The 24,135-nt window shown below is 47.0% G+C and overlaps 1 protein-coding gene across 1 annotated transcript in view; it reads right to left on the bottom strand.

The window, feature by feature from the left end:
- The window catches only part of LOC127586416 (glia maturation factor gamma-like), a 17,577-nt gene extending 630 nt beyond the window's left edge, over positions 1–16,947 (bottom strand). The window contains exons 1-6 of the mRNA XM_052044366.1: positions 16,314–16,947; positions 11,175–11,271; positions 10,200–10,249; positions 9,295–9,346; positions 4,261–4,341; positions 3,131–3,204 (exon numbers count right to left, since the gene is read on the bottom strand). Coding sequence (XP_051900326.1) covers positions 3,131–3,204; positions 4,261–4,341; positions 9,295–9,346; positions 10,200–10,249; positions 11,175–11,271; positions 16,314–16,316 — 357 coding nt within the window. The 5' untranslated portion in view covers positions 16,317–16,947. The remainder of the gene's footprint in view (positions 1–3,130; positions 3,205–4,260; positions 4,342–9,294; positions 9,347–10,199; positions 10,250–11,174; positions 11,272–16,313) is intronic.
- Between the last annotated feature and the right edge of the window lie 7,188 nt (positions 16,948–24,135).

Here is a 24,135-nt window from a genome sequence, read left to right on the forward strand (position 1 = left end):
ATTAATCGAGGTATTGAGTACAGGAGTCAAGAGGTTATGATGCACCTCTATAGAACTCTGGTTAGGTCGCATTTAGAGTATTGTGAACAATTCTGGTCACCTCACTATAGGAAGGATGTCGAGGCTTTAGAGAGGGTGCAGAGGAGGTTTACTAGGATGCTGCCTGGATTAGAGGGCATGTGCTATCAGGAGAGGCTGGACAAACTTGGACTCTTTTCTCGGGAGCAGCGGAGGCTGAGGGTGATCTGTTGGAAGTGTATAAAATTATGAGGGGCATAGATAGGGTGGACAAGCGATATCTTTTTCCCGTTATTGGGTGATCCAATACCAGAGGGCATGCACCTAAGGTGAGAAGGGGTAGGTTCAGAACAGACGTGAGGCGTACGTTTTTTACTGAGAGAGTGGTGGATACCTGGAATGCGTTGCCTGATAGGGTGGTGGAGGCAAATTCATTGGGGGCTTTTAAGAGGGGCTTGGATGGGCACATGAATGAGAGGAAAATGGAGGGATGTGGGCATTCTGCAGGTAGGAGGGAATAGCTATGTCGGCACAACGTTGTGGGCCAAAGGGCCTGTTCTGTGTTGTACTGTTCTATGTTCTATGTTCTATGTGTGTGGGTGAGTGGGAGAATCTGGGGGAGTTGATGCGAACGTGGAGAGAATTAAAATGGGATTGATGTTGAATTAATGTAAGTGGGGGGTTCATGTTCAACAGGGCCTCAGTGTACTAAAGGGCCTGTTTCCATGCTGTAGGACTCTAGAGTGACACCTTGCTGACAGAAGCCATACTGCACAGAAACAGGACCTTCGGCCCACTGAGTCTGAACTAGCCATCAAGCACCATGCCCTATACTAATTGCCTGGGCTTCACGGTCAGGATTGGCATTTATCACCTGTGAGCTGGGCCATTTCTGTGGACGCGAGAGTCAACTCTGGTGTCTGGAGACACCCACAAGCCAGACCTGGTGAGGATGTGGGAAGATGTTTCTCCTGGCTGAGGTGTCGAGAACAAGAGATCTCAGTCTCAGGTTAGAGGGCGAGAGGTTTAGGACAGCTGAGCAGGAATTTCTTCAGTCAGAGGGCGGTGAATCTAGTGGAATTCACTCCCACAGACTGCTGTGGAGGCCATCTCTGGATGTTCCAAAAAGGAAATAAGTACAATTCTAGATGCCAAAGCATCAAATGAGAAAGCATTGAATGGCAGAACAGGTTTGAAGGGCTGAATGGCCTATTCCCGTTCCTACTTTCTACATTTGTTGTTCCTCCTCCCCTCAGGGGTACGAGAGAACTAGATGGGTTTTTAACAATGTCCCAGTAGTTCTGTAATCATGACTGTTTCTTTTAAATTCCAGATTATTAACTGAATTTAAATTCCGCAATTGAAGGGGTCTCTGCATTGATAATCCCGACCTCAGGATTACAGGCCCAGTAATTTAACCATAACACCAAGGTTTGAAATCTTGATCAACGTCCAATGATCACCAATAGAAGTGTACAATGGTGACCATCACTGGGTGAGGGCAGAATCAGTCAGCTTATTGGGTGGGGATGGGATTGTTGGTTGGGGTTAAAGTCATTGGGTGAGGTTTGGATTTTTGGGGACGGTTTGGATCCTCACATTTGTAATTAGATAGACACATTAATGGCACAAATAAAATTAAACAGGTACAATCTACAGCCAATATAGTGACATGGTTGCAATGAGACATGTGTTGAGAATTAAATATTCCAGGATACAGGCAGTCCCCAGGTTTCAACAGGAGAGCGAGCAGGTACGGGTAGAGTGGCCACCAGCCAGCCTCACTGACTCAGCGCTCCTAGCTCTGCTCGGCTCCACTCAGCCCCGGTTGCTGCAGCTCTGGGGGTGGGGAGAGAAGGCAGGCAGAAATGCCCCATTCCCACCCAGCAGGAGATGCCTACAGTCCCGCAGCAGCCAGCAGATCCACCCCCATCCATTCCGCTGGTTTCCCGACGCTCGCTTGTATTACGGGGTCCATGAGTTTGGTGTGGTTACCTGGGAGGACCTGGCCAAAGTCGTGGCCAAATGGTGAAGAATGAAGGGTAGTCTGAGGCTGGCCTGGGAGCCCTTACACACAGGTTACCAAAAGTTAACATGCAGCTACTGCAAGAAATTAGGAAGGCAAACAGTCTGTTGGTCTTATTGCAACTGAATTTGAGTGCAAGAGTAGAGACGTTTTGTTCCAGTGATATAGGACCCTAGTGAGACTGAATCTGGAACACTGTGCACAGGGATGGTCTCCCTTACCTAAGGCAGCATGTACTTGGGATCAGGGGCTTGTCCAATGAAGAAATACACTCCAGAGTTTTGAAATTAAGAGGTGATCTCATTAAATCAAAAAAATTCTTATATGGCTTGACTGGGTGGATGTTTACCCAGGAAGGGCCAACTCAGATGAGTCATAGTCTCAGCGAACAGCCGTTCAGGACTGACCTTTCTTCATCCATCGGGGGTGAATCATTGAAATTCTTCACCCAAGAGGGCCACAGAGGCTCAGTTACTGACTGCATTCAAGACAGAGATCGATTGATCTTTGGATATTAAGGAAATCCAGGGATATGGGATTAATGCAGGAATTGGTGCAAGATCAAAGTGAGGTAAAAGGTCAGTAGCGCAGGCACAAAGGGCCGAATGGCCTACTCCTGCTTTTACTTTTTAAATTCTTATCAATTGGATTAGGTGGGTGAAGTTGGGATTTCTTAGTGGAACTGGGATGGGTTTATGGAGCTGGCATCACCGGTTGCAGTTGTTGGTGTTTGAGTGAAGCTGAGATTAGTTGTTGGGGTTGGGACCACGGGTTGGTGTTGGGATTGTTGAATGACGTTGGGACTTTGGTGGGCTATAATGTCTGCGTGAAACCCACCACAGCTCCTCCTTTCGCTTCCACTCCAGCTAGGACCTACTGAACTATCTCAAACTATTGGTGCAATAAGATATCAATCTCACATTTAGCCTAGAGCTCAAGAACTGAGCAAAGTGCTCGGAGGTGGCATGTGGAACTGCATCCAAGACTAGTCAATGTGACACAGGCAGGAGGAGAAATGTGCAAGCAATTCCAAACAATGGATTTTAAAAGGCATAGAAGCAGACCATGTTCCTCAGTAGCACCCACCTTGGTGAGTTCTGCAGCCTGGACCAGTCTGTTTTTACTCCCAGCGTACATCACATGCTGTTGGGGATTACAGCCTGTAACTCAAGGTAAGAGCAGTTAATGGCGTGTTCCAGGATGGACGAATGTCTGGTGGGACATATTAGATACCCAGAGGCCATAAGAGTATTTGTTGGGGGTCACGCCAGCCTCCCAATGAATGAGAAGTGGCACCTCCCCAACTCAGTCACAATCCTCTCCTCCCCACCACTCAGATCCCCTCTTCCAGCAGCAGGTGACCAATGTCCCAATAGTTCCTCGAAAAAAGGCAAGTAACAGCTGCTCTCCGAGGCTACAATGGAAAGGAAGAATTTACAGGGCAAGTAGTCCTCAGGGTCTTAGCTCAGGGCTTCAATGAATTACAAAGAAAGTTCCTAAATTCTGGAACCCCCTTTCCAACAGAACTTGTGGAGACTCGGTCACTGAGAATATTCAAGGTAGAGATGAATGGATTTGTTTAATATTAGGAGTTTAAGGGATGTGAGGTTAGTGCAGGAAAGTGGTGCTGAGGTAAAAGGTTAGGCATGGTCTTATTGAATGGCAGACTCAAGCGGCCAAACTGCTGCTTCTAATTCTTACCTGGTCTTAGGCTTTGTAATATCTCACGCTTATTTTGGACCAACCACCCAATACCCAAAATTGGGTGCCAGGATCCCACAAATCCTCCCCCTCATGTGTAGAGTGGATGAGTAAGGGTTACAATCTGACAGTCACACACTGCCCTAGATGGCATTTGAGAAGAGGTACGCCATTGTAAATAGGAACTAATGAATGAAGGACGTGGATTTTGCGAGTTAATTCTAACTTTAAGGAGACGAGGTTTGGTGTACGGGAAATGGGGGTGGCACACTGACACACCCTGGCTTGGTCAGATGAGAGATGACATTCACAGACAGCATGAACATAGATCCTCATCTCTCTGTTGCTTTATCTTTCTCCGGACAGGAATCCCAACCAAGAGCCAACACAATTGCAAAGAGCACTGAACACAACATCCCAGTACACAGTGGCAAAGTGACAAGTATCATGAGATAAGCCTGATGAGACGGGGCTTCAATGAGGTAATAGTTGGACAAATGGCCCCCCTAACTCACCTTGTGGACTGCTGAAGATCAGACACATTGGGTAGGACACTCTCTTGTCCTGATGCACATACTTATAGCTGTAAACTATAAATCTGATCAGCTGTTAAGAAACATAAAGGTTTACCACTGTTTGAAATGCAGGGAATAATAACTGATAATTACGGAAAGTGAAATGATTGGAAATGAAATGATACTGGCAAGGGTTTCAACTAGTTTGGCAGGAGGGAGGGACCAGAGCACCGGGTCAGAAAGTGGAGGGGTTGAGAGGAAGGTGGATGTTAGGGCCAGTAAAACAGGCAGGAGCAAAGTAACAGACACGATGGGACGGACGGTGTGAAGTGTGTGCGTTTCAATGCTGGGAGTATTATGGGTAAGGGAGATGAACTTAGAGCATGGATCAGTACAGGGAACTGTGATGTTGTGGCCATAACAGAGACGTGGGTGAGAGAGACCAGGAATGGGTGCTTAATGTTCCAGGGTTTTGATGTTTTAGAAAAGACAGAGAGGGAGGTAAGAGGGGAGGGGGGGAGGAAGCTGCACTACTGATCAGGGACAATGTCACAGCTGCACTCAGAGGGGACATCATGGAGGCTCGTCCACGGACTCCATATGGGTAGAACTCAAAATAAGAAAGGTGCAATCACTCTGATGGGATTATACTACAGACCCCCCCCCCCACACACCCCCCCCCCCCCCCGATAACCACCGGGACATTGAGGAACAGATATGCAGGCAGATTAGGGAAAGGTATAAAACTAATAGGGTTTGTTGTCGTGGGGACTTCAACTTCCCTGATATAAACTGGGACCTCCTTAGTGTAAGATGTTTAGATGGGGCAGAATTTGTTAGGTGCATCCAGGAGGGTTTCTTAAATCAATATGTTGATAGTCCAACGAGAGGAGGGGTCGTACTGGACCTGGTGTTGGGTAACGAGCCTGGCCAGGTGACCAACCTTTCAGTGGGAGAACAGTTAGGGAACAGTGACCACAACTCCTGAAGTTTTAAGATAGCTATAGATAAGGATAAGTATGGACCTTGCGGGAGAGTATTAAATTGGAGCAGAGCAAATTATGGGAGGATTAGGCAGGAACTAAGGAGAATTAATTGGGAACAGCTGTTTTTAGGCAAGTCCACATCTGACATGTTGAGAGTGTTTAAAGACCAACTGCACAGAGTACAGGACAGGGATGTTCCAGTAAGGAGGAAGGACGAGGACGGCAGGGTGAGGGAACCTTGGATGTCGAGAGAGGTGGTGAATTTAGTCAAGAAGAAGAAGGAAAATTACGTAAAGCTGAGGAAGCTGGGATCAAACAGAGCACTTGAGGGTTATAAAGAAGCCAGAAAGAAACTCATGGGAATTAGGAAAGTCAAGAGGGGCCATGAAAAGTCCTTGGCAAGTAGGATTAAAGAGAATCCCAAGGCATTCTATATATACATCAAGAGCAAGAGGATAACTAGGGAGAGGGTAGCACCACTCAAGGATAAAGGAGGGACATGTGATTGGAAGCAGAGGATGTGGGTGAGGTCCTTAATGAGTACTTTGCATCAGTATTTACCAAGGAGAAGGATGTGGAGGACAGTGTGGAGCGTGCTAATATGCTGGGGCATTTCGAGATGGAGGAGATAGTGTCAAGTCTCTTAAAGAGCATTAAGGTGGATAAGTCCCCAGGGCCTGATGGGATATATCCCAGGTTATTGAGAGAGGCAAGAGATGAGATTGCTGGGGCCTTGACCAATATCTTCACGTCCTCTCTAGCCACAGGCGAGGTCCCGGAGGACTGGCGAGTAGCTAATGTTGTTCCATTATTCAAGAAGGGAAACAAGGATTATCCGGGTAACTATAGACTGGTGAGTTTCACATCAGTGGTAGGGAAGTTACTGGAGAGGGTCCTTTGGGATAGGATTTATGAGCATTTGGAAAACCATAGCCTAATTAGGGACAGTCAGCATGGCTTTGTGCAGGGCTAGATGTACCTTACTAACTTGATAGAGTTTTTTGACGAGGTGACGAGGGTGATTGATGAAGGTGGAGCTGTGGATTTTGTCTACATGGATTTTAGTAAGGCGTTTGACAAGGTCCCTCACGGGAGGCTCACCCAGAAGATTAAGATGCATGGGATCCACAGTGAATTGGCCATTTGGATTCAGAACTGGCTTGCCCGTAGAAGACAGGGTACTGGTCGAGGGGACTTATTCTAGCTGGAGGTCTGACTAGTGGTGTTCCTCAGGGATCCGTACTGAGACCTCTGCTGGCTGTGATGTATATAAATGACCTTGGTAAAAAAGTAAATTTGCGGATGAGGCAAAGACTGGTGGTGTTGTGGATAGTGCAGAAGACGGGCAAAGGATATAGCGGGACATAGATCAGCTGCAGATATGGGCGGAGAAACGGCAGATGGAGTTCAACCCGGCCAAATGTGAAGTGTTGCACCTCAGGAGTTCAAATGTCAAGAGACAGTGTACTATTAATGGCAAGACCCTTAATAGTGTTGATGAGCAGAGGGATCTTGGGGTCCAAGAAAGTGGCTACACAGGTTGATAGGGCTTTACAGAAGGCATTTGTCATGTTTGCCTTCATTAGTCGAGGCACTGAGTTCAAGAGTCAGGAAGTTATGTTGCAGCTTTATAAAACTGGTTAGGCCACATCTGGAGTATTGCATTCAGTTCTGGTCGCCCCATTACAGGAAGGATGTCGAGGCTTTGGAGAGGGTTCAGAAGAGGTTCACCAGGATGCTGCCTGGATTAGAGGACATGAGCTATGAGGATAGGTTGGACAAACTTGGGTTGTTTCTGGAGCAGTGGAGGCTGATTGAGGTTTATAAGATTATGAGAGGGATAGATAGAGCAGGCAGCCGGTATCTCTACCCCAGGGTTGAAATGTCTAATACCAGAGGGCATGCGTTTAAGGTGAGAGGGGGAAAGTTTAAAGGAGATGTGTGGCGCAAGTTTTTTTTACACAGCGAGTGGTGGGAGCCTGTAATGCACTGCCAGGGGTGGGGGTGGAGGCAGATACGATAGGCATGTTCAAGAAGCTCTTAGATGGGCACGTGAATACGGGGGAAATGGAGGGATATGAACATTGTGTCGGCAGAAGGGATTAGTTTAGTTGGACATTTTATTATGAATGTAATTGGTTCAGCACAACATTGTGGGCTGAAGGGCCTGTTGCTGCTGTACTGCTCTATGTTCTATGTTCTATGTTCTAATCAATAGAAGTCATAAACAAATCACAATCAGTAGGGGAGAATATTCAGAAAGAAAGGAAGGTTCTGAAGGACAGTAACCATTAATCAGAAGGAGGAAAATAACTTGTATTTTTACGATGATTTTTACATATTCAAGACACCCAAACAGAATAATTACTTTAGAATTCTGACCAAGAGGGGTTAATTTACAAACAGCTTGAGATAAAAAGCCAACGAATGCGTTTTTGTGCTGCAGTTTGAGAAAAGCCACACCATCTCCTCCCAGGACAGGGGCGGCAGGGCTTGGGTACAGAGCTCCCTCTGCACTGCCCACCACTCTCACGGCAGGTAGGGCATTACTCAGATACCGAGTTTCTTCCTGTCAGCATTCCCTAGATGAGCACAGCTCACATTAGCTGCAAATCTCCCTCTGAAATGTCTTACTGTCCTATCCCCGGAACAATATCCCTTACAGCACAGTCTGGTGTTTCTCCATTTCCCACGCCCTTTGCTGCTTTGGTCACTCTGACTCCGATGATTAATTTGTTCCCAACTTGGGGCCATGCTGTACACTGGTACCACACCCGCTGTGTAGTATGTGGAGAATTCTCAAACACTAAGGGCTTTTATAATCACCACAGAGAGAGTTTCAGCTTCTCTTTCTGAATTGGATTCAGTACCAGTACAGAGGAGTGAAAGAACTGGTTTAAGACCCATTGAGCTAGCAGCTTGCCTTAAAGAGACACTAATATCCAAAATAAATTCCATCAAGTTTACAAAGTGGGGAATTGAAGCTTTTACACTGGTGATACATCAGCCGTACACCTGGTGGTCAGATCTATTGCAATATTGGGACCTGCTAGGTGTCACAGTCACACAGCAGAGAAACAGGCCCTTCAGTCCACCACGTCCATGACAACCATCACATACCCATCCACACTGATCCCATTTACCAGCACTTGGTCCATAGCCTGCTATGCCTCGGTAATTCAAGTGTTCATCCAGACACTTCTTAAATGCCTCTTGGACTCTTTAGATGTTTGAATTCTTGAACTGTACTTTCTGGAGAGAATTGTTCTGGTCACTGAATGACCAACCTCCCCACAACCACAGGACAAACTGGTGGTCACCTGAGCCACACATCACAGGAGGTTCCTGGCTGCTCAGCAACTGCTCTCTTCCTCATTATGATAACGAGATACTCCGTGATGGCAGGAGGGGCTCATATCATCCAAGAGGGATAAGTGGCTTTCATTGGAGCATCATGGCAACATGTTCAACCTTGTCTCAGGATGGTGAAAGATTAACTAGAAACCACATTAATCAGAAGTGTTCATGTCCATCCCAAACACTGAATCTAATCCCACGAGCCTCCTCTATTCCTCAATGCCTCACTTCCATCCCTCTGCCCTTCTCAAACACCCTCAGAACCCATTCCCAAATGTTCTGTACTGCTGAGGGATCACAATCAGTCCCAGGCCTTGCGGATAATTGGTGGCTTGGCTCCATGTAAGATGTTGCTGTTGCTTAGCATCATAAGAACTGCGATAAGGATCTATACTCCCTCCACAGATGCTGCCTGACCTGCTGAGTAATTCAAGCATTTTCTGCTTTTATTTCAGATTTTCACCATCTGCATTTTTTCACTTCCTGATTAAAAAGGATTAACTGGTCCTTCTCACTTTGGTATCTGTGGGAGCTCGATATGTGCCAATTTGCTGACCACATCACATCATTGATGACATTTGATAAAGAACATCATTGTCTGTACGGCAGTTACCAAGTCCAGAGACTCTGAAAGCTACAGTTTTATAAATACCAATCTCTATCTCTAAGTAAAATTGTTTTACTAAAGGATATCGAGGTTGCCTGTCTGGTAGTTCGTTTCTAAGTGAATCTGGAGAAATGTCCTAGAAGGAAAGTACATTGGTTTAACAATGATTGGCACTCCGTACAGACTGAGAATAGGTCTGGTAAACTCTCCATTCTGCACCTATCCTTGCATTGCCAGCTTGCGCCAGCTTCATCCCCTATGAGTATCACCACCAATGCACACTTAGTTATGGGGCAGAGTGTGATCCTTGGTTCAACAGGCCATGTGACTGTCCTGTCAGTGAGTGGAGGCCCTGAGCACCACAGGATTGGGAAAATCCCCAAGTCTGATTCCCAATCTGTGCTCCTCTTGACCATTCCTGACAGACTCATCACCATGGGTAGGTGAGTCACTGACTGTCATTCAGCGACCTCTGTCCCAGTGGAATGTGACATTGGATTGAGAAGGGATGAGGTTCTGGGCTGTGGAGGAAGATCTATTATCTATATGGGAGTTGTAGTCAGGCAAAATTTGACACAAGCCAAATAAGGTGTTAGGGCAGGCGTCTGAAACTTGGTCAAAGGGACATCTTAAGGGAGGAGAGATAAACACAGAGAGGTCTCAGGAGGGAATTTTAGCAGTAGGCCACTCAGCCCATCAATCCTATCCCATCATCCAGTACGTTCATGGCTGATCAGAAAGATCCAGAGAGTTGAAGCAGAGCTACCAATAGTGGGCGGTTGTATTTAGTGGGAGGGTGTTGGGGGTGGGGAGAAGACCAAAACTGGAGGAATGCAGAGATCTCCAAGAGTTGTAGGACTGAAGTGGATTGCAGGGATATGGAGAGCCAGACTGTGGGGGGATCTGAAGAACAAAATTCATCACTGAGATTGTACTGTAAGGCAGGCCACATGCACAACTTGTCAGGAACCTGTCTGTGAGGGACTCACCTCATGCTCTTCCTCTATCACCATCTTCTGGCTTACTTTATCAACTTTAACTAGAAGATGAAAGACAAGTGAAATGTTAACGTTTGAAGAAAGGCGAGAGGTTCTTCCACAGGGCTCAATAATTAAAGACAACACTGGGCATGTTAATTCACTGTCGGAGTGTGACCCTCTCTGTCAGTCACCAGAGTGAGTCACCTCAGTGGTTATGGCTGCATCAGAGGGTCATACTTAGGTCCTGATGAAGGGACTTGACCCGAAATGTCAACTATTTCCCTCCATAGATGCTGCCTGACCCGCTGAGTTCCCCCAGCATTTTGTGTGTGTTGCTCTATCTGCAGAATCTCTTGTGTCATATGTAGAGCCTAGACTGGGTAAGGCCAGCATTGTTCCTTCCTTGCAGAAGGTGCATGAGCCATTAACTTACAGGAAACTTAAGTGCAGCCAATGATCTGGCATCGGTGAGGGGACAAGAGCAGTTTGGGACAAGCTCCTGTACAGGGAGGGGTGATTCACAGTCTGGGATGGTGGCAGATGTATGGTCTGATTTCCCGTCTCCACTCTCCCTCTGAGCCCACACCCCCTTCTGCCAGGAGCCAACTCAAGGGCTATTGGCCAAAGCCCACTGGGATTTTGGGGTCTCCCCCAGGATTTTGCCTCCTATTGAATCTGTCAATGTGTCCTGTTGAAGGGGTAGTGTCTGGATTACTCACCCACTCCTGTTACATTGGGTTAGAAGGATTGCGCTTGGGATCCATCCACCCACCAGCCCTTTCCATGGACGATGCAACAATGTCCCAATGCAAAGGGCAAGATTGTCAAAGACCAGTCTTCTGTCCCACTCCCTGGCACTGGGGATACCCAGGAATCTCCAGGGAGGTGAGGGCAATAGGAAAATGATCTCATGAAGGGAGGGGGGAGGGAGGGGCGTTCATCACTCAGCAGCCCCATTGCCACAGCTCTGGTTCCCTCACTCACTGATGATGGCAGCGTTGGTTGTCTCTTTGCGGAAGCGGAACTTCTTCAACCGGGCCAGGAGCTCAGAATCCACGTCACACACAACCAGCGAATCCGACTGCCCAGAGGTTGGAGGTTGGGGAATGGAGCAGGAGAAATAAAACACAGAGTCAGCAACGATGCATTGGAGTGGTGGGAGGGGTTATCTACTTTAATGGAAGCTACGGAGGAGGAGGCATTATTCACACTAAGCACAGACTACAGTCAGAACAACCCCATGTCAGTATGGAAGTGCTCGTTGAGTGAGGAACATTGGCCATGACAACCTTCTCTACCGACACCTTGGGATCATTAATGTCCACCTCCTCAACCAGAGGAACCACTCTGGGGCAGCCCCACATTCACCCAGGGAGTTCCTAAAATCAAGACAACTTTTACCAATATTCCAAGAATCATGGGGTGGAGGGGAAGTTTTCCTGAATCCTGTGGCCAATTCTGATCCTCAACTGATCACAAAATCAAACGATCTGGTCATCTTCAGGCTGCTGCCTGTGGAATCTTGCTGTGCACGGATTAACAGCTGAGTTTCCTGCAGCAGGGACCAGCAGGGAGGCGATGAAGCATTCTGGGCCGTCCTGAGATGGTGAAAGGTGCTGCAAAAATACTTTTAATTCTGACAGGAAATTCAGGAATAATGGATAGTTGGGAAGAGGAAGGGTCAGTGGTTGGTGGGAAGGGACCATAGTGGGAGAAGGCAGACATGGGTGGGGAGTAGGGGTCACTACTGGGACAGGGGTGAGAACTGGACAAACACCGATTAAAGGGACCGACATGAGGTGATTTCCCAGTGCCAGACACCACAACCTGCCCCATGGAAGAGTACAGCAAACGGTCAGCCATTATCTTATTGAAGCGGAGCAGACAGCAGTGGGCAGGTGGCATCTTCCTGCGCCTGTTTCTTGTAGGACCCCTAAAGCAGCCTCCACTTTCAACAGCATGGGCAGATGACATTCACAGCAGTGGAGTTTAAATGGGTTGTGAACTGCACAAAGCAACAACCCCTGAAGGGAAGTTACAGACTTTCTCTGATTTTCCATTTACACTAAAACTGATGCATTTCAAGCTCAATAAACTTGGCACTGCACAATCTGGTTTTGTAAATGGTGGGAAACTGTTAAACCCTAGTGTGTAGAGGGACCATTGGGAAGCAAATGGAGTATTGACCTTTGAAGGGACCCCGGGATGTTCAAACAAGGAACAAGGGTTTGGTCTGGCTCTGGGAAATGTGCGTGGATGAGTTGGTGTGACAGAGCTAAAACTAAGTAGTTGCACCCTTAGACAGCAAGGCTGTTGTACACTGCACCCTTCATACTTTAGTGTATTCAAGGCCTTCCTTTCACCAGTGCAGGTAAGGTCAGCTCTGGATCATAAGGAGGGGGATGTGGGACAGGAAGGCCCGGAAAGGGAGAGGTGGTTCACTACCTGGGAGTCAATAACGGGGCATTGGGACCTGGTGAATGGGGCTGGATATGGGAGAGGTGGTATGGCAGAAGGCTGCAGGGAGATGGTGAGGGTTGGGGTTCTGATCGAGGACAGGACAGAGGCTGATGGTTGGAGGGGGTCAGTTACCAACAGGTGGCAAAGAGGGTCTGGCGATGGAGGGGCAGCGCGGGAGGAGAGGGTTGAAGTCAGAGCACAGGGACATTGACTGGTGGGGAGGGTTGGGGGGTCTGCAAGGGAGAGTTGTGGCAAGGCCAAGTACTTAACCGAAATGTGGGACAGGATCCCAGTGGCAAAGGTGCCCATCCCCAGCTGCCCCTCATCCACAACACTCCTCCCGCTGGTTCCCCTCCCCACCTCCCTCCCTTTATTCTGCTCCACCTTCCTCTCCTATCAGATTCCACCATCGCGTCCACCTACCACCTCCCAGCCTCTGTCGCTAACTCCACCCTACCCTTCCCCATCTGCCTACCACCCCCTTCACCTGGATCCACCTACCACCCCTGCACCCTCCCCCTTTACACTGGCTCTCTCCCCTCTATCTTTCAGACCAGATGAAGGGTCGCGACCCGAAACATTGACTGTCCATCTCCCTCCACAGCTGCTGCCTGACCCGCTGAACTCCTCCAGCAGTTTGATTTTTGCCCCAGATTCCAGTATCTGCAGTCTCCGTGTCTCCAGGCTGCTCAGTCTGTTCCCTGTGAACTAACGCTGTGTGAGAGGGCTGCCTCAATCCCAGGCAACAAACACAGACCACAGTCATGCAAGGGGCATCCAGCTGTGCATTGCACACATCTGGACACCTCTGCCCACAGCTGGGCCGTGTATGAGTCCAAAACATGGAGAATCTGGGAGGAAAACTGCAAACATCGTGGAACATTACAACTCCCAACATCCAGCCCGTGGTGTCCAAGCTGGTTCACAGCAGAGCAATCGCAGAAGTCCTGTTCCCTCTTGTTTCGCTCTACCCCTGAAACTTATTCATTGTCATATCTACCCCCCCATCAATTCCCCTTTGATTATTTGGCCACTTAAAACAACACTTCGGATGTGAGAGGAGACCAGAACATCTGCTGGAAGCCCAGGTGGTCACAGGGAGAACGTGCAGACTCCACACAGACAGCACCCACACGGGTCCATGAAGCAATCAGGCAGCAGCACTACCTGCCGTGCCACCACTGTGTTCCAATTCACAGCAGGTCCCTGGTTTTACTATTCCGATTTTTGTTTCGCTGAGGTTGACTCAAGGATCACACAAAAAGGTTGCATCAGGTGGTAAAAGTTCTCGATCAGGGGGTCCTGCCGCAGTTCTACATGACTCTGGAGAGACCACATCTGCAACAGAGTGTCCAGTCTCTGTACCTACCCAAGGATTGCCTGCAAATTTATCCTGTGTTCATTGCAGTTCTGTGCCTTCAACAGCACTGAACTTTCAAGATGGAGACTTCACTGTAGTCTCCTTACAGCATACAGCATGACCAACTGGAATGAATTTTGAGCCAGGTATATGTACCTTGGACTTGGTGCAATAGGATTTATTCATGTTAACATAGAAGCAAGTGTAAGCCAAATAGCCTCTCAAGCCTCCACTGCCCTGCTAAATAACCAGATCATGGCTGATACAATTATAACCTGAACTCCACCTTCCCATCTATCCTGGGTAACCTTTCATTCCCTCACTTACCAAGAATCTATCCACCTCTGTCTTAAAAATATTCAAAGACTCTGCTTCCACTGCACCTTGAGAGAGTTCTGACAGAAAGAGTTTTATCTTAAATGAACTGTCCCTTATTCTAAAAGTGTGACCCCTTGTTCTAGATTCCAGATTGTTGTTCTAGATTCTTCTACACAAGAGAACATCCTCTCCAAATCCACCCTTTCAACATCCCTCAAGATCTTATATGTTTCAATCGTTGGTCAGCATGGACCAGTTGGGCCAAAGGGCCTGTTTCCGTGTTGTATAAACCTCTAAGTCTCTTCTCAGTCTTCTAAACTCCAGCAGTTACAAGGCAAGCCTCCCAAACCTCTCCTCATCAGACAATTCTCCCATTCCAGGTGCTTGCTTTCCCTGAACTGAGCCAAAGAGATTGAGTGAGGCTGGTCTGTCCTCGTTGAAGTTTAGGTGAGGCCTTCTCATTTCAACCATGTGGGATTCTGAGAGAAATGGACCAGGTGGAGGATAAGAGGCCATTTCCTCTGGCTGGGGATCCCCAGGGTGAGGGCTGGCCACATAGAACCAAGATCTTCACACTGAGGTTTGAGAATCTCTGTCCTGGAGGATAGCGGATGGTTGGTGGATCCAAGACTGAAACTGATGAGCGTTTGCACTCTAAGGAAATGAAAAGAAATGGAAGAGTGCAGCGAAAGGTCAGCCATCATCTTATTCAATGACAGAGCGGGTTCCAGGGAGCAAATGGCCTCCTCCTGCCCCGATTTCTTATAAGAAGAAGGAAAGTAAAAAGATTATAGAAGTAAAAGTAAAAAGATTATAGAAGCAACAAACTGAGTATGAGGGAGAGTGGATGGGGTGGGCTGTGGTGGAGTGTGACTGAACCGAGGCTGTAGAAGGAGGATGTTGTGAAAGTGAAGCCCAACTCTGCAGAACACACTCAAACCATGTAAGGAGATGAGAATGTTCAACAGGTCAGGCGGCATCTGTGCAGAGGGAAACAGCTGAGTATTTCCGAGATTTTCAGTTGGTGTGTGACTTTAGAGGAAAAGGAGTTAATTTCTCTCCCTCTCTCCCCCCCTCTCTTTCTCTGTCTCTCTCTCTGTCTCTCTCTGTCTCTGTCTCTCTCTCTCTCTCTCTCTCTCTGTCCCCCTCCCTCTCTCTTGTTCTTTCTGTCTGTCTGTGTGTGTGTCTCTCTCTCCCTCTCTTTCTCTGTCTCTCTCTCTCTCTCTCTGTCTGTCTGTCTCTCTCTCTCTCTCGCTCTCCATCCTCTCTCTCTCTTCCACTAAACACACTCAGTAACTGACTAGAACCAATTATGGACACAACATCAGTAAACCCCCCTATAGTTCAGCCACTCGTGGTCAGACGAGTCACAGGAGCAAGGTAGGGAAGGGTTGGTGCTCATGGGCTGAGTATAGCGAGGGTAATGGTTTGTGGATAGGCAGGGAAGCACAAGGACAGAGTTAACGACCGGAGTTTGTGATCAGAAACACATTGCCATTGAGGGGCAGAACCAGTCACTTCCGTTATTCACGGAGCCATGATCATCCCGGAAATACTGGAAGTAATTTTTCAGCAGTACGATAGACACAGATTGCAAACGTATTTAAAAATACAGGTTGTTTAGGATTAGAGTGCAGTTAATGAGCATTTCACTCTGCACGAGGTAAAAGGTCAGATTATAACATGGCATCTTACCACATTTTCTGCAACCGTGTCAGCCAGCAGCAATGACACAGATCTTCAGCGGGACAGTAAATTCAAAGCCTTGGATTTGCAAGTATCCCCCTCCTCAATCCCTGCCCCTCACTGCTGCACATAATACCGACATGGGTGTGAAGAAAAGCACATGAAATAACAAAGGCCTCAAGTTATTCCTGCCCAAGAGGGTAGTGTCAACACAAGGGGAATTGAGTGACACATTTTATTTCAAAACATGGAAGAAAATGTCAGATAAACCAACAATTTACAAAATGCAAATTGCTTACCATGATGATTCCTCCGTACAGCCGTAGTTAATCAAGCTCAGTCTGGTCTTGTGACAGGACGCTTGCACTGTTAGTTCCTCAATAATGATGACAGCAGATAATGTGTGCCAGAAATTTGCATAAAAACAAATTTTTAGCTAAAAACAAAATCTTAATGACAATCTTCCAAAACAATCCTATATTTAATGTCACTCGGGAACTTGCTCTTTGCACTCTGGAAGAACATATGGCTCCTGTCTGACCCTCCCTGGTGAGTGCTTCTGAAAGCAAGAACCAGGTACCAACATCCTGTTCAGCTCACCACAATGCCGCTTCGAAGAAATGCAACGGAACTCTTGCTGATCTAACTGCTGATGGGGAAGTCACTGCTCCTTTATGTCAAACTGAGTTTTAAAATGAAAGTTTCTCTTCAAACAAAGGAGGAGATCGGAGAGCAGGAACAAAATGCCTGTTGTCACTAGCAAAGGTCTTCCTCAGTTGACTTCTCATTTGATCAGAGTCTTCTCTATCCAAGGGGGGAGAACCAGAGAGGAGACTAATTCCCTGTCGTGACCAACAAAGAATTTCCTCAGTTGAACTAGAGAGGCTTCATCAAACTATGGTCTTTCATCCAAGTTGTCCTCATTTGAATTCATTTTGTGCTTCTCAACATGTGACACATTCCAGCCCTGCAATGTCAAGTAAACCCATGCTTTGGCAGGGAGGATGCAAGAGGAAATTAAAAAGAGTACAACACTGAAACAGATGTGGAAACAGAAAGCACGTGCATGAAGTTTTGAAAGTGGCAAGTCAGGTTGAGGAAGGGGTTAAAAAGGTATTTGAAATCCTGAGTTTCATAAATAGAGCCAGGTACAGTGTCAAGGAAATAGTGGTGAACCATAAAACACTGGTTGGGCCACAGCTTGAGTATAAAGTCCAATGTCGGTCACTTTATTTTAGGAAGGATCTTCAAGTAGAGGACATCTTATTTTCTCTGTATCTGTGCATGTGTTCAAAGTCAAAGTGGAGTTTATTGTCATGTGCACAAGTCCATGTGTGCACAGGTGCAATGAAAAACTTACTTGCAGCAGCATCACAGGCACAGAGCATCAAATAAGCAGCACTCACAAGAAAAACATAAATTATACACAATTTTTACAAGAAAGAACACAATTAGAACAAAAAAACAAGTCCATTTTAGTGCAAAATGATCAAAGAGGTCATAGTGTTGCTAAACTGTAGTGATCAGGGTTGTGCCGGTTGGTTCAAGAACCGAATGGTTGAAGGGAAGTAGCTGTCCTTGAACCTGGTGGTGTGGGACTTCAAGCTTTTGTACCTCCTGCCCGATGGTAGCTGTGAGAAGATGGCGCGACCCAGATGGTGGGGACCTTTGATGATGGGTATTCCCTTCTCCGAGGCAGCGCCTCCTGTAGATACTCCCGATGGTGGGAAGGGATGTGCCCGTGATGAATTGGGCAGAGTCCATGACTCTCTGCAGCTTCTTACGTCCCTGCACAGACAGCAGAGCTGTATAGCGTGCTCAAAATCTGTAAAGGTTTCACTGACAGTGTAGGATGTTCAGCTTGTACCAAGACCTTAGAGGCCCAATTATGTAATGCGTTAGGGTTAGAGTTTATCCTCTGTTTTTGAGTCTCAGTGCATTCATGCAGACAGCACAGATGTGAAGACCTTGGAAAGGACGCAGGAAAGGACTTACTGGAATGACTCCAGGAATGAGAGAGTTGTGTTAAAGGGAAAGTGGAGAAGCTGGGACTGGTCTCAGAAAGTTGAGGAGGTATTCAAGATAATAAGGATCTAGATAGAGGGAAACATGGAGTCTTTGAGCTGTACAGCACAGAAACTGGCCCTTCGGCCCACCGGGTGGGCTTGTTTGCCCATCTCGTCCCATTTATCTGCATTGACCATATCCTTCTATGCCTTGCCTGTTTAAGTGTCTGTCTAACTTTCTATTAAACGTAGTACTTGTATCTAATTCCACCACTGTTGTTTGTGATAGATAGAAATCATAGACAAAAATGTGGATGGGTCAGTTAGGAAGTTTGCAGATGACACAAAGGTTGGTGGAGTTGTGGGCAGTGAAGAGGACTGTCAAAGGATGCAGCAGGACATGGATCAGTTACAGATACGGGCAGAGAAATGGCAGATGGAAATCAATCTGGGCAAGTGTGAGCTGTTGCACTTTGGGACGTTTAATGTAAGGGGAAAGTATACAGTTAATGGCAGTATCCCTAAGAGCATTGATGTACAGAGGGATCTTGTGGTCCAAGTCCATACTTCCCTGAAAGTGGCAGTGTTAGTAGACAGAATGGTAAAGAAGGCATATGGCATGCTTGCCATCCTTGCTAGAGGCATTGAGTATAAGAGTCAGGAGGTCATGTTGCAGCTGTATAAAACTTTGGTTAGACAGCAGTTGAAGTATTGTGTGCAGTTCTGGTCACCCCATTACAGGAAGGTTGCAGAGGCTTTGGAGAGGGTATAGAAGAGGTTTACCAGGATGCTGCCTGAATTAGAGGGTGTCAGCTATAAGGAGAGGTTGGACAAACTTAGGTTGTTTTCTCCAGAGTGTCGGAGGCTGAGGGGAGACCTGATCGAGGTTTATAAAATTATGAGAGGCATAGATAGGGGAGACAGCTAAAATCACCTTTCCAAGGGTAGAGATGTTGAGTACTAGAGGGCATAGCTTTACAGTGAGAGAAGAAAAGTTTAAAACAAATGTCTTGGGCAAATTTTTTACCCAAGTGGGTGCCTGGAATGTGCTGCCAGGGGTGGTGGTAGCAGCAGATATGATAGTGGCGTTGAAGAGGCTTTTGGACAGACACATGAACAGGCAGGGACATGGATCGTGTGCAGAGAGAAGAGATTTAGTTTAATTTGGCATCATGCTCAGCACAGACATTGTGGGCTGAAGGGCCTGTTCCTGTGCTGTACTGTTCTATGTTCTGGCAGCACGTTCCAGATATCACCCACTGTGTAAAAAACTCACCCCTCAGATCCCCTTTAAAACTCCTTCCTCTCACCTTAAAGCTAGGCCATCTGGTTTTTGACACCCCTATTGTGGGAAACTGCTCCTTTGGTCAGGGAACAAGAGAAAACAGATGATTGACCAAAGGTGAAATAAGAAAGTTGAGTTTATTGTCATCTGCACAAGTCCGTGTGTGCACGGGTGCAATGAAAAACTTACCGCAACAGCATCACAGGCACAGAGCATCAGATAAGCAGCATTTGCGAGAAATACATAAAATAATCATAAATTCTACACAATTTTAACTAGAAAGAAACAATTAGAACAAAAAGGAACAAAGTCCATTTTAGTGCAAAGTGATCAAAGTGGTCATGTCGTGATTAGGATTTTGCCGGTGGTTCAAGAACCAGTTGGCATCTGCAATGTACTGCCTGCCTGGATGCAGATTCCCCATGGCTTGGAAAAGGGACTCAGAATGACACTTGAAAAAAAGGTCGCAGGGCTATGGGGAAAGGGTGTGGGTGGGACAGAGAGTGAGAGTGGACTGGACGGCCCAAATAGCCTCCCTTTGTGCTGCTATGATTTTATTCAATGATCCTAAAACGCCATGCCCACTGATCTCATACCCCAGGCTGTATTCTTCTCTCAACTGATCCCTGCCAGAAACAGATTAACAAGTAATTTGTCACAGCGTTTGTGGGATCTTGCTATGCACAGCATGTCAGTGGTATCACTCGATTCTGTGGTAACTATATTCCTGAAATATTCCCCAAACCAAACCAAATGGGTACATGAGGACTAATATTCTCTATTCAGTGAGTTTTAATGATCGGGGATGTGTTTGCTGAAGGGAGGTCCAACAAGAGCTTTCAAAAGAGGACTGGAAAGTTACCAGCCAGGACAACATTACTGGGTTCTCGGAAGGATTGGGGGAGTGGGCAAGTGACCTGAGTGGCCTGCTTCAGTGCTGCATTACTCTCTGGTTATCTTCAAGTGAAGTTGCTTGTGGCATTTCTCAGACATTTGGACAGATACATTGAGAGGAAAGATACAGAGGGATATGGGCCAAATGGGGGAAAATGGCTTAGATGGGCATCTTGGTCGGCATGGACCAGATGGGTCGAAGGGCCTGGTTCCACGTTGTGTGACTCAGGGAAGTGCTGTTGTGTCTGAAAGCATTTCTGTCCTAAAGCATAAAGTTATTCAGCAGAGAAACGGACCCTTCAGCCCCCGAATCTACATCGATCATTGCATATCCATTTCCACTAATTCCAGACTCATCCCATTTTGTTTTCCCCACTTCCTGCGGGAAGGCTGTTGGTGTCACAGGAAGAATTCCAGCATCTTTGGAACATAGGAGAATGAGGGGCAGGCTTATAGAAGTGTTTAAAATTACAAGAGGCATAGATAAGGTGGACGGTAACAGTCTTTTCCCCAGGGTAGGGGAGTCCAAAACTAGGGGGCATAGGTTTAGGGTGAGAGGGGTAAGATTTAAAAGGGACCTGAGGGGAAACCTTTTCACCAGAGGGTGGAACAAGCTGCCAGAGGAAGTGGTTGAGGCGGGTACAATAGTATCATTTAAGATGCACATGGAGGGGTGGGGCTTGGAGGGATGTGGGCCGAATGCAGGAAATTGGGACCAGCTGGGTGGACAATGTGGTTGGCATGGACTGGTTGGGCCGAAGGGCCTGTATCTGTGCTGTGTTGCTCTCTGATTCTATGTTGGAATGGCCACATGAACAGAGTAACTCAAAGACATCTCTCCCCAAGGCTTGAGTGGCAGACGCTGCTTTTACACTGTTTCCAATTTATCATCTCACCCTGCCACCTTGGGTAGTTAGTACCAACAGAAGTGCTCCAGCCAAAGGTTTGTTTGACATTCTGGAGGGTCGCGCAGGTCAACTAATCATTCTTGTCTACTTGACTCACACGGTGTTGCAAGCTACCTTTTTCATACACTCACTGTGTGTCGCAGTATTAAATAACAGCACTGGTTTAATCAGGAGAGAGCAAACACACACCCTACAGCAGATATATAACCCCCATTACAACCTTTAATTACAATCCCTGCTGTTTGTCACCTTCACTTCACTGCCACACCGCCGTTCCATTTACTTCCATGTGATTGGTTTTGTTTACAAGCCTCTGTGCTTTCCTTTTCTCTACCTATTCCTGTTCTGGAGCAACAAACAATCTGCTGGAGGAACTCAGCGGGTCGGGCAGCATCTGTGGAGGGAAATGGACAGTCAACATTTCGGGTCGAGACCCTTCAACTGGACCTGAAACATCAACCATCCAATTCCCTCCACAGATGCTGCCCGACCCGCTGAGTTCCTCCGGCGTTTTGTTGTTGCTTCATTTTCCAGCATCTGCACACCCTTGTGCCAGCTGTTTATGCTCTAGCTTCCTCAGCCACCAATCATTTTATAGAACATTGAACATAGAACAGCACAGCATAATACAGGCCCTTCGGCCCACAATGTTGTGCCGACCTTCAAACCTCGTCTAAGACTATCTATACAATTTCAATTATACAATTTCAATTTTCTCCTCAATTACATTTTCCAGGGCAACATATTCAGGTGAAGTCCAGGATCAGCAAGGCCAGACTGGGGACAAAAGTAGAATAAAGCAAAGGCTGCAGGAGAACCCACCACTGAGCACACACTGTCATAGAGTCATACAGCACAGAAACAGGACCTTTGGCCCAACTCGTCCATGCCAGCCAAGGAGCCCATCTAACCTCATCCCAGTTGCCCGTGTTTGGCCCATATCCCTCTAAACCTTTCCCATCCATGTACCTGTCCAAATATTCTTTAAGTGTTGTTATTGGACCCACCTCAACCATTTCCTCTGGCAGCTCGATCCACATGTGCACCACCCTCTGTGTGGAGAAGTTGCCCCTCAGGTCCCCTTTAAATCTTTCCCCTCTCACCTTGAACCTTTGCCCCCTAGTGTTTGGTTCCCTTTCCCTCTGTGCATTGCTGTGAGCCCGGTATAGAACGCAGAGGATCTGACTATGGAGATAGGGATTGGCACCAATTAGAGAGGGTGTGGAGCGAGCTTTACTCCAATTACTTTCTCAGTTTTTAAATAACTGCATTAAATGCAATATAGAACAAAACCTCAGTTTTGTGCCCAGGATATACTCCAGCCACTGTGGCACCCAACGGTGGTGAAGCAGCTTCCATTCCCCCCTCTCCCCTTTGTCCTGGGTGCACTGGAGCATAGAGCTAAATGCAGCCAAACCTTGAGGAGCAGCTCCCTTAACTATTCAAATGGGGGCTGCAGTGTCTCACATTCCACAGGTACATGGAATGTGGACTGATCCAGCCCAGGGAGATTACAGGCAGCCTGGGAATCCATCAAACTGTTTAATGATCTGTTGCTCCATGTGGAATCCCCATCGCATGTCCCCCTTGTACAGGGTGTAGGTTCCAGATAGAGGGACCCCCACTGGGACCCCCCCCCCTCCCTCCTCACTACCGGATGGTAAAGCAAGTCTGGGTGGCAAAGGAGAGTGAAGAAACGGACAGTGTGCAGGAGCAGCCCGTACAGGAACCCCTTCCATTTCAAACTGCATTGGGGCATTTTCAAAAGATAGCTTAATTTCTGTGGGACCAGCTCCTGAGGATGATTTCAGGGACCCAACGTTACCAGAAAAGAAATCAATTATTTTCTTCTGCTCTGCCCCTGAAACCAAAGTAACCAAAAGGGATCGCATTGTTGAGGCTACCATTTACTTTATGACCAGTGCTTGGTTAAGTACTCCGAACTCCCTGGCTGGGTGGTGCCTTTCACCTCCAGTTCCTGCCAGTTTCCCAGAGAGGCTTCATCTGATGAGGCTCAGGTAAACTCCCAGGAAGAGGAGATGCATGGTGATCCATGCAAAACATCTCATCACTTCCAGCAGAGAATCACTGACCAATCAGAAGTTGGGACTATTTCTCACAATTCATCCTTGTGGAGGATGGAAGTGGAGACCTACTAGTGCTCACACATCGTCACAAGTCGAGGAGCACGTCATCAGTGGAAACTGAGGACAACCTCCATCCTTAGCTCATCCAGAGACAAACTCATCAAACTCCTCTAAAGAAGAAACAAGAATAGCTCCATGCAGATGGAATATAATTGGCTGACACCAAGTATTCATCTCCCAAAGCAAAGGGGCACCACCAAGGACCGATAATTTAACCAGACATTCTTGTTTATTCACTTTTCTATGGTCTTGTCTCTTCCCTATCTCTGTGATCTCCTCCAGTCTTATAATCCTCAGAGATCTCTGTGCCTCTCTTGTTTTCACCTCTTGATCATCCCAGAATTTAATTGTTCAGCCATTGGCCGACATACATTCGGCTTCATGGTCTGGCATCTGGAATTCTATCCCTAACATTTAAACCTTCCTGTGGTCTCAACATAAGGCTGGTCATTCATGGCAGACATCACAAGTTCTTTACCCAGAGGTACAGAATCTTTCAAATTCTCAACCCAAGGTGGCTGTGGAGGTTCAGATGTGAGTCTATTTAAGATTAATAGATTTTTGGATATCAAGCAATTGAGTATAAAAGTCGAGAAATCACGTTGAAGATGCATAAAACTGTGGTCAGGTCACATATGGAGTATTGTATTCAGTTCTGCTCACCCCATTACAGGAAGGACGTGGAGGATTTGGAGAGGGTGCAGAAGGGGTTCACCAGGATGGCTGGATTGAAGAACAGGGAGACCTGATGGAAGTATATAAAATTGCAAGAGGCATAGATAGTGCAGAATGTGAGAGCCTTTTTTCCAGGGTGGGAATGTCAAGTACTGGAGTACTTTGCTTTAAATTGAAAGGGGTCAAGTTTAAAGGAGATTTACCAG

The sequence above is a fragment of the Pristis pectinata genome, chromosome 35 (genome assembly GCF_009764475.1).
Source record: "Pristis pectinata isolate sPriPec2 chromosome 35, sPriPec2.1.pri, whole genome shotgun sequence".
In the NCBI taxonomy this organism is placed as follows: domain Eukaryota; kingdom Metazoa; phylum Chordata; class Chondrichthyes; order Rhinopristiformes; family Pristidae; genus Pristis; species Pristis pectinata.